The sequence below is a fragment of the Cucurbita maxima genome, unplaced genomic scaffold, assembly GCF_002738345.1.
Source record: "Cucurbita maxima cultivar Rimu unplaced genomic scaffold, Cmax_1.0 Cma_Scf00019, whole genome shotgun sequence".
Classification (NCBI taxonomy): domain Eukaryota; kingdom Viridiplantae; phylum Streptophyta; class Magnoliopsida; order Cucurbitales; family Cucurbitaceae; genus Cucurbita; species Cucurbita maxima.
Genome location: NW_019272035.1, coordinates 1,654,152 through 1,669,953, shown reverse-complemented (window position 1 = coordinate 1,669,953; position 15,802 = coordinate 1,654,152). Strand labels below are relative to the sequence as shown.

Genomic DNA, 15,802 nt, shown 5'->3' with positions numbered 1-15,802 from the left:
AATTAAAGAGCTAAATAATAGTCAAACTAAGATGCTCAAGTAACTCGAGATTCCTAAATACATATCCTATATTCGTGCAAACTAAATAAAGTATTTTAGATGTATATTTCATATGATTAGTGAAAACGCCATCGTTTAAGGAGAGAATTTAAAACTCTTGAGATGCCTCCTGTATGGTCAACCTAAGATGCTCGAGTAGTTCGAGATTCCTAGAGATATATCATACATTCATAGGAATCTTGGATTCTCACGAAACTATCTATCCCTTAACGTCAATTTTTGAATAATTCAACAATGTTCTAGAATTAATCCCATTTTTTAGAGCTACTATTTATTTATTAAGATTTTTTATGTCTCTGTTTAATTATCTAAAATTAATCCTTTTGAACTACCTTGTTCTCAGTCACGTGCATTTTGGAAAAATTATTAAGAGATCATCCAACATAAAATTCTTTCGGGTAAAATATGTTTAACCATAAAGTTTTTACAATTTAACCACCGTACAAAAGGAAAGGGCATTTAAATTTTTCTTAGCTATCGTATATTCGTGATTTCTCTCATTTGGATAAAATCTCAAATCTTGATGTACCCCATATCACAAACTTCAATGATGTAACGTAGAGTGCATGTGATGTCCACGTTAGTTGGGGAGGAGAACAAAACATCTTTTATAAGAGTGTGGAAACCTTCCCCAGCAGACGAGTTTTAAAGTTTTGACGGGAAGTCCGAAAAGGAAAGCCAAAAATGACAATATCGGTTAGTTGTAGATCTCGGCCGTGCATATTGTTGGTATGAAATGAATCAAATTGGACAAATCCGACGAACACCAAATGAGTCCGACCCAAATCTGATTCTTACGAACGTGTGATGCTTTTGATCAAACCCCATTTCTTGGGCTGCATCCCAAAATTCAAACAAACACATCAAACCCCAAAGCTTTCCTCTCCACCCGATTCATTTTCATGTAAGAAAAACTTCCCTTTCCCACCAATTTTCTGGGCAAACAAACAAAATTCCTCTACCCTACACCACTTCCACCATTTCCATGGAACCTTTCAACCCTTTCTTTGCGTACCCATTTAATCCAAAAGCAGGATTCCCCATCTTTTGGCGCAAAGCCCTGCCTCCAGATTGATCACATAGCTCAGAGTCCATCAATCTGTAAGCGAGTTCTTCGTTCCCTAACTTCAGAATTCAGATGGGTTTTTATTGTTCTTTCTTTTTCTTGCCTGATTGTTGCGAGTGTGTAAAGTAAAATGATGAAGAAATGGGATGATTCTTGTTCTACATCTGATAAGATAAAGAACCACTACAAGGGGAGTAAGATTCGGAAGAATATTATTTGAGATTCGAATCACTCCATAAGTAAGATCGATCATGTCTAGCTTGAATGATTCTTGTTGTTCAAATATCTCAAGACAAGAACACTTGCTTGAGATTCGAATCACTCCACAAGCAAGATTGATCTTGTCGAGCTTAAATGATTCTACATGCAACCTAAACTACATAGAATTGCAAAGAAACTTAGTCATTGGCTAAAGAAGAGCACAAATACTTCTTTTACTATATTTTCCAAGTCTATTTACAAATAGAACATAAATGGCTTTATATAGCCTCGAAATGAAGTTGCTAAAGGCATCCCAAGAGTTGCAACATTCCTACTTAATGGCCTTAATTAACCATTATGTTATGTAATTGTAACCTAAAGTAAATTAAAAGTCTCAAAATACATTAATGAAATACAATAGCTCTAAATTACTCTAAATTGTAGTTCATCCAAAATTCAAAACATGAAACTTCATTCTTCTTCAAGGTGGCATGAATTGAATTGAAATATCTTTTGATAATTTCAACAATATTTTCTTCATATCTTCATTGAAGCATATTGTATGATTGATCGCTTTTGATTGCATAATGATTTTTACCCACGTTTTGGTTTCGAATTTGGGGTCCCCAAAAGATGAGAGATCGTAATAATCCAGCAAATCACTACCATGGAAAAGGAGATTTTATAGCTTTATGTGATGTTCTTGGAATTTTTGGCCTCCCAACAAGCCATTATTGTTCTCGTTTGTTCATCCTCTGCCTGTAACTTAATCTGAGCTTTTTCTGATAAGGAATCAATACTAAATGATAAGAAATCACTACAAGTGTAGTAAGATTCGGATTACCTTGTTGATTGAATATCTCAAGGCAAGAACACTTGTTTGAGATTCGAATCACAAGTTTAGAAGCAAGTTTTCTCTTGGTTTATATCATTTGTGGAATGAAATTGTGTGTTCTTTCTTTGTGTTTGATGCTTTTTACCCCAATGGGTTTCTTAGAAGAATGCTCCAAATGCCCAACACTTTTCCATTGTGATTTGAAAGCTTCAATAATTGTGTGCCCAAATGGACCCAAAGGACATGAAATAGTTGTCCTTGGTGACTATACCTGAAAGGAAAGAATAAAAATAGATTAAAGCTACTTTATTCATATTCCTCTCTAATATTCCCAAGAAATGAACCAAACCAGAATCATGAGACATTGCTATCTACAGGCCAACGTTATGAAGAAGCTGGTTTTAATACCAACTTTATCTTTCTCTGCTCATGATGAACTGCCTAGCTTTTCTGAAGAATGCTCAAGCAATATAGCCTGAGAGAAGGTTATTGAAGAAGCTCTGACTTACAAACCCCTTCTTCTGATGCATTTCAGGGTCTGTGAGCCACTTTTGTGTTCAGTTCTCCTCGGATCATCCCCTCTTTGTTCGTCGAAGTAGTACACGAGCAGTTGCTTCCAGAACTTGATTTCTTTCAAAGAATTCTGGGTAAGATTTAGATTCTTGTTCCATGTGTTTGAGATGATTTCTGATGGAATGAATAAATTGTTCATAAGCTATTACTTTAGTGTTCAATGGCTTTAAAAGAGGAGATTCCTCATCTGATATTGTTAGAATCATTTTGAACTTCTAAGAACATAAACTCGGTTAAACCTTTTTCCCTTTTTCTTCCATTCTAAGTAATTGGTCATAGGAATCAATCAGTGGCCACATCCCTTTTCATCTTCTTCTAACCTCTATGACTTAAATTTCTGAAAATGTTTTAGGGAAATGAGTAAGGCTTTAGAATTTGGCTTTTGAATCTGTTTGGAAAATAGTTTGTGTGAGATCCCACGTTGGTTGGAGAGGGGAACGAAGCATTCTTTGTAAGGGTGTGGAAGTCTCTCTCTGTAGCAGACGCGTTGTAAAACTTTGAGAGGAAGTTTGGAAGGGAAAACCCAAAGAAGACGATATCTAGTAGCGGTGGGCTTGGACTGTTATAAATGGTATAAGAGCCAGACACCGAACGATGTGTCATCTAGAAGGAAAAGCCCAAAAAGGACAATATTTGCTAGAAGTGAGCTTGGGCTTGGGTTGTTACAAATGGTATCAGAGCTAGACATCGGGCGATATGCTAGCAAGGAGGCAAAGCCCGAAAGGAAAGGTCCAAAGAGGGAGGACGATATCAATAATGTAGGTTCTAATATTAGATTAAGAGGGACCCATGGGTAGTATTTGATTGTTTCTTTGCCATTCACTAAGGATTATGCATGAATTAAGTAAATAATATTTGTGCATTGTGCAGGTCTAGATAAACATGAGAAAGATGGCAGATAATGGTAAGGATTTTCAAGTAGAAACTGGTTCAATTCTTGGACTGAGTGAATCTGGGAAGCTTATACCAAGCTCTTCTCGAGTGTTATCGATTCTTTCCTCTACGTTTGAGAGATCGATTCAGAAGAACGAAAAATTGTTGAAACGGCTAAAAAAGAAAGACAGTGTCACAATTTTCCATGGTTCCCGAGCGCCCACTATGAGCACTGGACAATATATCAATCGCATCTCGAAGTACACATGTTGTGGCACGCCTTGCTTAGTTGTTGCCTACATATACATCGAAAGGTATCTTCAAAAGATGGGTGCTTACCTTACTTCTTTGAACGTCCACCGCCTTCTGATCACTAGCATCATGGTTGCAGCGAAGTTTAACGACGCCGGGTAAGTTCTAATATCGCCTTGTTAGCTTAACTGTGTAATTAGCTCGAGATGACAAGATTTTGAGCTTGGAGATTATCTGCAGCTTAGTTTTTTCAATTCATACACAACATTTACTTTCTTTAGGTTGACTTACTTTTCGATCGGTTCAGGTTTACATATGTAACAGTTCAAGTCCACCACTAACCGTTATTGGCCTATTTGCATTTTTCCTTTTAGACTTTCTCTCAAAGTTTTAAAACGCGTCTATTAGGGAGAGGTTTCCACGCCCTTATAAGTAATGTTTCGTTCCCTTCTCCAACCGATGTGGGATCTCACAATCCACCCCCCTTGTGGGTTAGCGTTCTCGCTATCCAGAGATAGATTCTGATACCATTTGTAAGAGCCCAAGTGCACCGCAAGCAAATATTGTTTAGGGTTTAGGGTTTTCTCTTTTAGGCTTCCCCTTCTACTAGGGAGAGGTTTCTACACCCTTATAAAGAATGTTTCGTTCCTCTCTCCCGATGTGAGATCTCACAGTATAATTGACATTTTCAGTAAACAATGAATTAAATAGATGATTTAGTCCCTCATGTTTGATTCATTCTTCAATTTTGTGCAATATAATTGTAACGTTAGAAGACACCGACATGCAACTCAAACCATTGAGTCGCTCGTTCGATACTACTAAACCCGATATCGTGCATCTGATCTATCATATTTTGGGATGCCTGTTTCCTCCCGATTTCTCGGATGTTATACACAACTTATGCTATGCTATGCAGGTGCTATAACAATGCCTTTTATGCCAAGGTAGGAGGAGTGAGCACCAAAGAAATGAACAGCATGGAGATAGAATTGCTATTCAATTTGGACTTCAGACTTCATGTCACTGCAGATGTGTTCAGGGCTCACTGTTTGCAGCTCCAAAAGGAAGGTCCGGGGGAGAATCAAATTGATCGACGACCCGGGAACAAGACTCGAACGAGATGCTTACCTCAAATTGCAAGCTATACTTGCAGAGCCATTTAAACATTCCAAGAAATCTCTCTTGAATTTAATGGTTAGTTAGTGTTCAATCTTTATCAAGTGAAGTGGGAAATTGTATAATTCAATAATGGTTAATCACTTCTCCTTATGCTAACTGAGAAATATTTTGTAATTTTTTTTGGGAGTCCATGACTTCAAATCCTTGTCTTTCAGAACTGGACAATTAAAATGATAATAATAATAATAATAATAAATCTTTTCAAAATTATGCTAAAGTAATGAAAATTTATTGTAAATCAGCCTAGTTCTGATTTCCCTATTTTTTTTAAATTTTTTTTTATTTTTAATAATACCATAGAACATGTTGACCTAGCTTATTTTAATTTATTAACACATCATCAAGGTAAAGTTTTTAAAGTTTTTGAAGAGGAATAATGCAGACGTATATATATGTATTTTTTTTTTTATAAGAGATCATCTTATTGATGATTAAAATAAATGAAATATGGCATATATATGTATGAGACTACACCAAACCAAAGAAAGAAAGAAATGACTATTTTATCTATGAAACTTGTACTGAAAATCTCTTTTTAAATGATGACTATGAGCATAAATTGTACTCTATAAAACTAGAGGTTGATGCGGATCATGGCCTTACCACTCGGTCCCCGATGGGCAGCAGAGCCTGAACTACTGAACGAACTCGGTAAATGGGTGTTCAGTATCAGTAGCTCTTTTCTTTCTTGAACGAACGGTAATAGGTTCAGCTTCTATTAAAATCAAGTATTGTCCACTAGCCCTCCCGCCCAGAGGGAAGAGAAGGCGAAAAACCATATCTTTAAAATTTTCCAAATGCATCTCAAATTAACTTTAACTATTCTATTCAGTACACATGTTTAACACCATGGACAAAAAAATGACAGCAAACAAGGTAGTTTCTAACACATGAATAAATTCATTAACCTTCTTTTTCCAATAATTTATGTATGTATATATAGATCATCCATGTGTCTTTGGGATAGATAGTAATTTATAGAGCAAAAACTCACCCTGACCCATCAAAAGTTCAAAATTATTTCCACCAAATAAAGTTCTTTAGACATATAGAGATCAATGAACATTGTTGAAGCAAAATTGAAGAAAGAAACAATTGAATATTTCCATAGCAAAAACTTCTCATTTCCCTTCTTGAATAACTGGTCTGATTGTACAACCATAAATCCTAACATTATTTGGGTGGAGGGGGGACGACCCTAAAGCAGAATAGGGTTTCACAATTTACTGTTAACATAAAATTATCATACAGAAAAACCAGAATGCTAAAACTAAAGCGTGCTCCTTTGATTGAAAATTGCAACTTATCTATCATCTATTATATCTAATAAAGCCAACTCGGGAAACCCAATAGAATCAGAGAAATGGCAAAAGGTCTGAGAATTGAACAGATAAAAGTGTAAGGATTTAGGATACCAACCATATCTAAAGCGAAACGATTCATAGAGCCCTTCATCATTTAGCTGGAAGAATTCTTCCTCGCGAGGTAAACACGGTATGCGGCCAGTCCGACAATCGTAGCAGCAGCTCCAACTGATGAAAGCACGTTACAAAATCAGTCAGAAATGTTTTGCAGGATAGGGTAGGCCATCAGACGGCACATAAGAAGACAATGCAAAAAAAGATGAGTTGAACAAAAACTAAGACGATCAATACAAGTGAGGATTTCAATCCAAAAGAACAAGAACAACACTAGAAATGGTTGGTGACCAACACTCAAAAGAGAAGCACTAAACCTAGCCACAAATTCTCTTCTAAACATCTCTCCACTGCGGTAAACATCATGTTATTCCTCTCGATCCGAAGGGTCTCATAACACAATGAAAAAACTAGCACCCCACTGGATCTAACGCTCATCATAAAAATGACAAAAAATAATAATAAATTAATTTTTTTGAAAAAAAAAATACAAATTTACATTTAAAAAGAAGAAGAAAAAGGAAAAAGAGAAAAGCAAAGAAACATCTCCTTCAACACAGAACAATAGTCATAGTTTCCAACTAGATTAAACACCAAGCTAACTCCAAAAAGTAATCCCAACTTGGGCGGCAAACCCTTGGCGAAAAAGGTCCTCTCCAAAAGGTGAGTCAATATTTAATCTTCATCAAGACAAGGTTTAAAAAAGATAAACACTCATCACAATCCAATTTTATCCTTGCACTTGGGCTCATCAACCACCTCCTTAGCGATTAAAATGAAATCAAAGATTTTCCTTTCAAACCCATTTGGCACTATGATCCAAGAATGTCATTCTTGAAAAAACCACTGAATCCAGTATATCCTCTTGTCATTCTTGAAAAAATCACTGAATCCCGAAGTATGTCCTTATTGATGACATCCCAAGAGAATAAAGTTCATTACTTCCACCAAGGAAAGGGAAAAGTTAAAAGTGATTTCCCAAGACATCTGGAAGCGAGAATCATACCTATCAGGTTGATATGTATTGAACCACGTATTAATTAGTAAGTTTATGATTATATAGCAAAGATAATCCGTTGACACTTGAATCAGGTAGGGAGGTTGCCTGAGCCATTTTCAAAAATGTTTTCTACTTATGATATCAAACATGGAAATATGCCTTATAACAGTGACTAAATAACTTGTAAATGTTTAACACGTGGAGCCATGAAGCAAAATGTCACAGTGGAATCTAATATTCATTCCCGAATAGGTTTTTCATGTTACCTGAGTGGATCAAAAACTACAGAAATCAACATACCCGAAACAAACATAAGAGAGCGGTTTATGAGCTTGTGATAATGCTTGCGAGTTCTGCCTGCCTCAGTTTCAGGGATACTTAAATGAGGGTGCTCTGCAGCAGATGCAATTCTTCGGAATACATTATTGAAATCACCCAATTTTGTGCTGATAGGTATTGGAGCTTCTATACCCATATCTTGGCTCACCTACCAAATTGCAACGAGACTATTATGATAAACAAAAATGATGAGAAAGATGATATTCAAAGATTCAGGATTTCAATGGCAATCATACTTAAAATACTACATTGCAATGGTGGACCCAACAAAATATGGATTACAAAGAAAAACCATAAACAGATTCAATACTTGCTAAGGAAATTGTATTGTTTATTTTTTTTTAGTGCGAAACCAACTTTCATTCAAATGAACAAAATTATGTAAGTATTTAACTTACTAAAGGAATTTTTTTTGTACAAATAAAGAATTTCAGCAACTGATTCTAATAGTTGATGTATCGTCATTTCCATAGGAGAGATGAAGTGAAGTGAGCATGCGCACTAAACAATTTGTAAACATTAACATAACTTTTTATCATTAAAATAGAAATCCTCACATAGAGAAGTTTATGGTAAACCTGTTATCTACAACACTGTGATTCAGTGGAGATTTACTTTTATACATATACGAATTCAGTGTAAATATTAAAACGGTAATAATTTTCTGTGTGAACAATCGAATATGTATGGTACATAAAGAACAAAAAATTACCCTCGTAGAATCTTGTATGGCCAAGGGAAATGAATTGAGGTCATCTTTGGCAGCAACAATTAAACAAGGCACCTCATAGCCAGTATCCTCACCATGACTTGCGACTTCAACCAGTAAATCAGTTGCTTTCTTCCAGGAGGACTCATCAGAGCTGGAAAAGAAAACAAAGTTGGTGCTATACATTTGGATTCAAAAGTTCATTGGCATAAACATGTAAGGAATGGTTTATAATAATATCAAAATACATATTTCTTCTTCTTTACGTTAATAGAAACAGGTATTCTACAGAAAGATCGAAGAGAACTCATAACAAAAATATTTAAAGGTATGTTTTATTGGAGTGATGTGCAGCACAAGTAGAAGCTCGCTGCCCTAATAACCAATTAGTCCACGCAACTATAAAACCGATCATTAACAAGAAGAAAGGGGAAAAGGAACTACTGGTAGTCCATGCAACTAGATAACAAATCATTAACAAGAAGAAAACAGAGAAAGAAGAGAAGAAGTTAAGACTTTGAATTAATTTGTAACTGAAGCCTTGGGGCACACCATTCTTAGATTAATTGTTTAAGCAAACTAGTAAACCCTACTTAGGATGACGTACAAATCTAAAAACATCAGAGGTTATGGCCCTTATTTAGAAAGGTTGGTTGGAGAGGAACGGGAAATTTGTTTGTAGATTTTTTTAACTCTTGGGAATGCATTAAGTAGCTCTTCCTCGTATCCTCTTTCCAAGTCCTTTCATAATTATGATTCTGTTTTGATCTACACCAACTGGCGTAGCATCTTGATATCTCCCTTAAGAGGTTGGGTGAGTGTCCCATTCCTTTTGAATTTTTCACGTAGCAATGAAAATAACATGCTCAGAAAATGAAATTATAATGGAGAGAGAGTGAAAAAAAAAATAAAAGTGGCCATCAAAATAGAAAATTGTGGAACAAGCTTATATAAATTTGTCACACCCAGGCTTTCCTCTTTTTCGAAATACAAATGCCATTTTCCAATCCAAAAATAAAAATATTTATCATCTTAATATAGCATAACATTGTTAATAAGCAATGGCCGTTTCCATAAAAAAAAAAAAAAAGAAGTTACCTGTCATGCACAAATAGTGCAATGTCACAGGCAGCTAAAGACTCTTTGCCAGACAACAGTTTGTTCACTCCATCTTCAGGTATTTCCCTCAAAATAAGGGTTTTTTTTGTTCCCTTCAAACCAAATAAAGAAATTTATACAGACAAAGAAACTAACAGATAACAGCAGACAGCATAATTTCTTAACAAAAACTGATGTCGATCATTTGATTTTATATCCGAAAAAGTGACTATCATTTTACTGATGTTTGAGCAGCAGGAGTCTGCACTCACTTTTGGAATTCAATAATGCCTATTAAATGTGAACCAAAAATATTATAGAAAAGAATCAATTTCTAAAACAACTTTAGTTAATCAATTACCGGAAGTATGTAAACGCAAGCATATTATACGATAGCTAAACCATAATTCACCAACTTGACGTACCATCTGAAAAATCATCATTAACTTCCTCCACCAGGTTTAATTGCTTCCAATTTTACAAATTGTGGACATAGGTTATATTAAAACCAAGAAATTTGGAATCTGAAACTATGGTCAATTTTTCAAAACAAGGACATAGCAGCACTTACTCCAGGTTGGTCGACAACATTTACAGCATAGCGTTCTTCAGTCGTAGGAATATAAGTCTCAGAAAATGACCTGTGCATCAAATTTTCTTAACAAATGACATTCTCTGTAACAAGTACTGTAGAATTAATGCCTCCAACAACTAGATAAGTAGAGAATGTTGAAGATAAACCTCGCAAGAAATGCATCCAATAAAGAAGATTTTCCAGCCTTCTTAGGCCCAAACACAAAGCACTGAAGAACACTTCGGTCCAATTGTTGCTTCTTGCGGTCTAACCGCCGTTTCCTTGTCAAACGAACAGCAGATGCAGGATCACCAGAGTAACCAATATATATCAGGTTCTCTATGGTGTAAATTGGGTTTAGGAGTGTCATGAGGGACCACTGCAGCAATTCAAAAAGAATAGACAACAAAAATACACTTCTTTTAGAAGAAAAACCTATCTGTATCAAAAACTGCCTGGTGGAGGAGATGGGGAGAGATTAAATGAGAAGAGTATGAATGCACCTTCAAGTACCAAAAAGTAAGAGAGAGATGAAAGACATCAGGTTATCAGGGAAATGTCAGAAAAACTCAGGTTACAAACATACCAGTGATAAAAAGTCATCAATCGACAATCCTCCCATTGCATTTCTCTCTGCAGAATCTCTGTATGGAAATTCATTCCAAGGACTGGAGTTTCAAAGAAAATGTTGCATAAGAAATCATGGAAGCTCATAGGTATGCCAAAAAAATAAATTATGTAGACAAAAATAATGGTTGACAAATTAGTCAACTAATAAACGTTGGGGAAAATCTAAAAAAGCTCTTTTAAATGTATAGACCTAGGATCTAAACAGCCACAAGTTAAATATGACAGTTCACGACCGAATTAAGACTATAAATACAAGACTAGGCAAAAAGGGAAATGTTCTATCACAATTGCATTAGCATATCTGAAACAACATTACATGAGATTTGGAGTATTAATTAGTCACAAAATGAAAACATTTAGAAAACAAGCATTACAGGGGCAAAAAGACTTTTTTTAGTAAGAACATAATAGAACCCAAACAACTAGAATAATATTGAAATGTAAACAATAGAAGAACTATAATATAACAGCCTCGAGGTACTTAGAACTTCCCCTATTTTGAGATACCACTCAAAAGTCAAAAGTACAATAGCCCCCAAAGGCTCTGTAACTCGGGGTACTTGATCCCTCCCTCTCTTGGAATCACTCAAACCTTAACTAACTAAATAATTCTGTCTTCACCTTGATCCCACCCCCTCTATTTATAACCAACCGTACTATTATATCCTTTCTATTATAATAACATTCCTAGCTCCTATCTAGAATCTTGATAAAGTTCCGTTCTAAATGAATAATCAAACATTGATTAAGAAGAGAGAGAGAGAGAGCGTGTGTGTGTGTGTGAGAGAGAGAGAGAGAGAGAATACCAAGCATACAAATACAACAATACATCACACATAAAAAAAGGCAAACTAAAGAATGCAACGCGTACAAAAATCTTGATAGGATTTCTATCAGAATATTGCAAAACTAAGGGTAAAAATTAAGGGGCTATGGGAAGAGACCGTATAGAAAGGGAACAAATAACACTCTCACTGGTAAGGTCAACGACAGTCTATTAAGACTCGAAACTTTCAATTTAATGCCTATTAGGACTAGAAATTTTAGGTCAAGGACCTGTTGACAAAAAAAAAATTGAACTTCAGATTGAAAACTTAGGGACATTAAAACTTTTTAATATTCAAGGACTAAGCAGACATAAACCAGAAAGTTCAAGGATTAAACTTGTAATTTAACTTCAACCAATTAATAGAAATAACACATTTCAAAAAACCAAGGAATGAGAGAAAAAATATGACAAATGATTTTCTCTCTCAATGCACAAGGATGCCATTCTAAGCTTATAAATGTTTGAACCATAATCCCCCAAAATGACATGAAGAAAACTACCAAAAGCTGTGAAGCTAATACCTCTCTGGTGCTGTAGAAAATAGTTCTTCAAGATCGCGAGGCCGTAAGGCACCATCCTGGTGGGTAAAGAAAAGATATGCAGGTGATAGCTTCAGGTATTTTGTGATAAGCACTTGGCAGTGAAAATAGATGCATAAGCTAGATTCAAGTCTCACAATTATGAAAAAAAAAAAAAAGAAAAAAAAAGAAGCAAACCCTCGGTTGAGAAAGAAACAAATAAACTAAGAATTTATAATTAGGAAGTTAGAGACTAAGACATACACCATCACCATCATAGAGTTCAAATATTCCCCGTAGAAACTCGATGGCTTCATTTGTGAGCTCCACACTCTACAAAAGAACAGGCGTTAAATAAGAAATTTTGAACTAGAATTAGAATAACATGGAACACTTTAAACAAAACCAATGAAACAATTAATAAATGTAGTATACCATCTTACAAAATCAACAGAAGCCTGATGAAAAAAATACTAAGCAAATCCTAACCTTTTTTTAATAAGATTATAGCATACCTTGAAATGAAGAATACAAACAACAAGAGAACAAGAAATCTTCCCTATACCTAGCTAAGGAAAATCACTCCACTTGAAAGTGACAAATTTCACAGCCCAAAATTCAGCCTATCCATCCACGAAAACAAAATTGTTTCCATTCAAAAAGTATTGTCCACATGTACATTCTTAACATAAAGACTGCTCCATGAAAGTGAAAGAAATAACTGTTTCGAGAAAAATCTAGGAGAGAACAAATAAATTGTATAGACTGTAAAAAATCAATAATTTATTAAGTTCAGCAAGATTTGAAAGCCTTTATCTGCGTGGTGCAGTCAACCTTTTATACAGAAGTTGAGAAGACTGCTATATGATTTTTCATTACCTGATCTGGAGCTCTCTTTCCAAGAGCTGGGATAAGTTCATCCGCAAGCTTGATATCATTATTGTACCCAAACTTCCTGAGCACAGTCCATGTTGTCTCCAAACGCCCTTTTTCTATAAATAAAGCATGTAGAAAGAGGAATCCTGTCAAAGTGAGCCCACGATCATTCACTCCTTCAGGAAGTTTTTCTTGCACAACCCTCTTAACACCCACAATTTCAGAAGGTTGTAAAGGAGCATTGAAACATTTGACCTGATGACAAGATTAACAAAAAACAAAAAAAACATTAATAAGAGCTCCATAGAGTCAAGTCAGCCTTTTTAGGCATAGATATTACAAAATGTCAGGCAATGTAACTAACATATAAATAAATACTTGATGAGGTGTTTGCCAAAAAAAATTGTAGACTATGGAAAGGAAGACCTGAAAATCATTCAGTTCGGCGTCACTCAGAGCACCATCTTTATCGTGATCACAAAGAATAAATATCCGCTTCAGCGCCCGAACGCATCTAGGTTTCAGAGTTTGAGTTTCTTGATCAAAAAGTGGGCCTGTTGGGTGAAGTACAGCTTTTTGGGCATAGTAAAAGACCTCAGGAATCTGCAAATGGAATAATACAATGTTGAAAACATATGATTCTTTTGCCTTAAAAATAAACTATACAAAATTGTGGGTGCAAAAATTAATATCTACTACGCATAAAGATTTTCATATAAGCATGAAAACATAACTCAGCCAGGAATTAGCATGGACCAATAAATGAAAAATGGACGCAATTGCAATCTTCAACAAAACGGAAACAAGGTACCGGTGCAGAACAATAGTCGGACAGTTTCTTTTTTTTTTTTCTTGTTTTTTTTATACAGTCCTGAGTAAGGGAGCAACAAATATTTCCTGATTTTTTTTTTTTTTTAGAAGATTAAGAATTCATTGATAGATGAAATATACCTGAATATGTTTAAACGCTGAACACTCGATGCATGTTTCAATTTCTCGAAACTGCTGCATTATTGGGGACATAACCTGCTCCAAGCTCACTTGCTGATTCTCATCTCTCAAATCCAGTTTACAGCCCACCACTATAACTGGAACCCTCACCTGTTCGTTTAACCCATTATGATCACATCAATAAAAATGACAAAAATAACATACAAAATACTGTGCTGATTTAGGAAAGGGGATGCTTAGGTTTTCAGATTAAAGAGACTTGCGTATATAATCTTATTATGTTAGCACCAACAAAGGGATTTTATTACTAAGTCATTTTCCATCCACCAAGATCCAAGGAGGGAGCAAAGTTAACTAACCTCCAATTGACGAAGCTTTGGAAGCCAAAATGTACTCAGCCGATCAAGGGTGTGAGGCTGATCGCAAGCATAAGTTAGCACCACTGCATCAGCTCTCTTAAGTTCTTCAGCAACTTTTGCACTATCCTCAGTGCTGGGAGGGAAAAACAAACAAACAAAAAGAAAACCATAGAGTCTTCAAAAATTGCCCTTGAATACCTTGGGCAAAACTATATAAGCAAGAATTCCTGAACTATATAATTCAGTTGGAAGTAGGGGAAAACTCGTATTAAATCAAGCGGGATGGTGAACTATCAGTCTAGGAAGCTAAAGAAATTAGAAACAAACATTCTTTTCGTACACTATCTTCCGCATCGAGACAGACTAAAAAAAAAACAAAACAAAAATAGCAACTAATACCGTGATGAAGTGTCGATGATTGTGGTGGGAACTCGATCCGGGCAAAAGTCTTCGGGCAGCCTCGTCGGTGGCAATACTGGGGGGACATTCACTGGAAAATTGTCAGCCGCGGCAGTTACGATCAAGCTCGACTTTCCGGTACCGCGGTCCCCAGCGATAACTATACGAACCCCGCTCCTGCCACCTGATTGTACATTACCAGCTGGCGCTCTTGCCATTGGAAGGCCAAAGACTGCATAAGCGAAATCCCAAAAGAACCTTCAGTGACTTGACAATTTCATCAGAACAGACAACAAAAACATTGACATCATAAAAACACAAATAAAAAAATCCAGTCATCTCTAACAAAAACCGGATTCTTCAACACCTAAAAAAAAAAAAAATCACAAATCCAATGAAATTCCGTATAGAGACTCAAAATAAAATCAAATCAAAGCGTTTTTCGGAGTGTGAGTAATCAGTGAAATAATGAAATAACAAACGACAATTGAAGGGTGATATCGTAGTATTGAAGGTAATCGACCGGGAATCCACTGACCTTTGGGATTATTCTATCTGAAGGTGGAAAGTTGTAAAACGCCACCGGACGCGGAGGCGTCAGCAGCAGCGGCGTCGGCGATGGGGTGGAGCTGCTGGCGGAAGTGGCAGCGGCGCGGCGGCTATGGATGCGTCGGGAAGAAGAGAGAGAGAGAAAGAAAGAAGTGTTTGATTACGCAGAGAGACAAAAATGCGTTCTCTTCTTCTCCTGGTTTATTTTTCAAAATATGAAAATAAATAAAATTAATGTACTCCACTCTAAGGTTACCAAGAAGTGCACAGAATTTCCGTATTTTCAATCAAATTCGGGATTTTTTCCTTTTTTTTCTCTAAATTATTTTTTAAAATCTCTTCAAAATTTGTTATTTATTTTAAAGTATTTGGGTTAAATTTGGTTTCTAAGCTGCATGACCTTTGAATTATTTTTGGTTCTCAAGAGGGTATTTGATTATCGGGAGTTTGGAGACCCAACGAGCTTAATTTATGTTGGTCTTCGGCTTAATCCTTAAGGAGTGAATCTCGA

The 15,802-nt window shown here is 35.7% G+C and overlaps 2 protein-coding genes across 3 annotated transcripts; one reads left to right on the top strand and one right to left on the bottom strand.

The window, feature by feature from the left end:
* The first annotated feature begins 940 nt into the window (after positions 1-940).
* LOC111493690 (cyclin-P3-1-like) lies at positions 941-5,159 on the top strand. Of its 2 annotated transcripts, XM_023143500.1 has the most exons (4): positions 941-1,161; positions 2,698-2,809; positions 3,606-4,018; positions 4,780-5,159. In XM_023143500.1, exons 3-4 carry the CDS (start codon positions 3,618-3,620, stop codon positions 5,024-5,026), a joined length of 648 nt encoding a protein of 215 aa, XP_022999268.1. In that variant the 5' UTR covers positions 941-1,161; positions 2,698-2,809; positions 3,606-3,617; the 3' UTR covers positions 5,027-5,159. The 2 variants fall into 2 exon arrangements, with proteins under 2 accessions (XP_022999268.1, XP_022999267.1); XM_023143499.1 differs by lacking the exon at positions 941-1,161 and having other exon boundaries at positions 2,477-2,809.
* A 978-nt stretch (positions 5,160-6,137) lies between these two features.
* Positions 6,138-15,492, bottom strand: LOC111493688 (mitochondrial Rho GTPase 1-like). Its single transcript, XM_023143497.1, has 15 exons — positions 15,281-15,492; positions 14,743-14,974; positions 14,344-14,476; positions 13,985-14,134; positions 13,460-13,636; positions 13,037-13,288; positions 12,422-12,490; positions 12,161-12,216; positions 10,767-10,848; positions 10,348-10,559; positions 10,178-10,247; positions 9,607-9,719; positions 8,512-8,662; positions 7,761-7,947; positions 6,138-6,574 (listed from the first exon to the last, which is right to left on the bottom strand). Exons 2-15 carry the CDS (start codon positions 14,958-14,960, stop codon positions 6,501-6,503), a joined length of 1,944 nt encoding a protein of 647 aa, XP_022999265.1. The 5' UTR covers positions 14,961-14,974; positions 15,281-15,492; the 3' UTR covers positions 6,138-6,500.
* Positions 15,493-15,802: the final 310 nt, after the last annotated feature.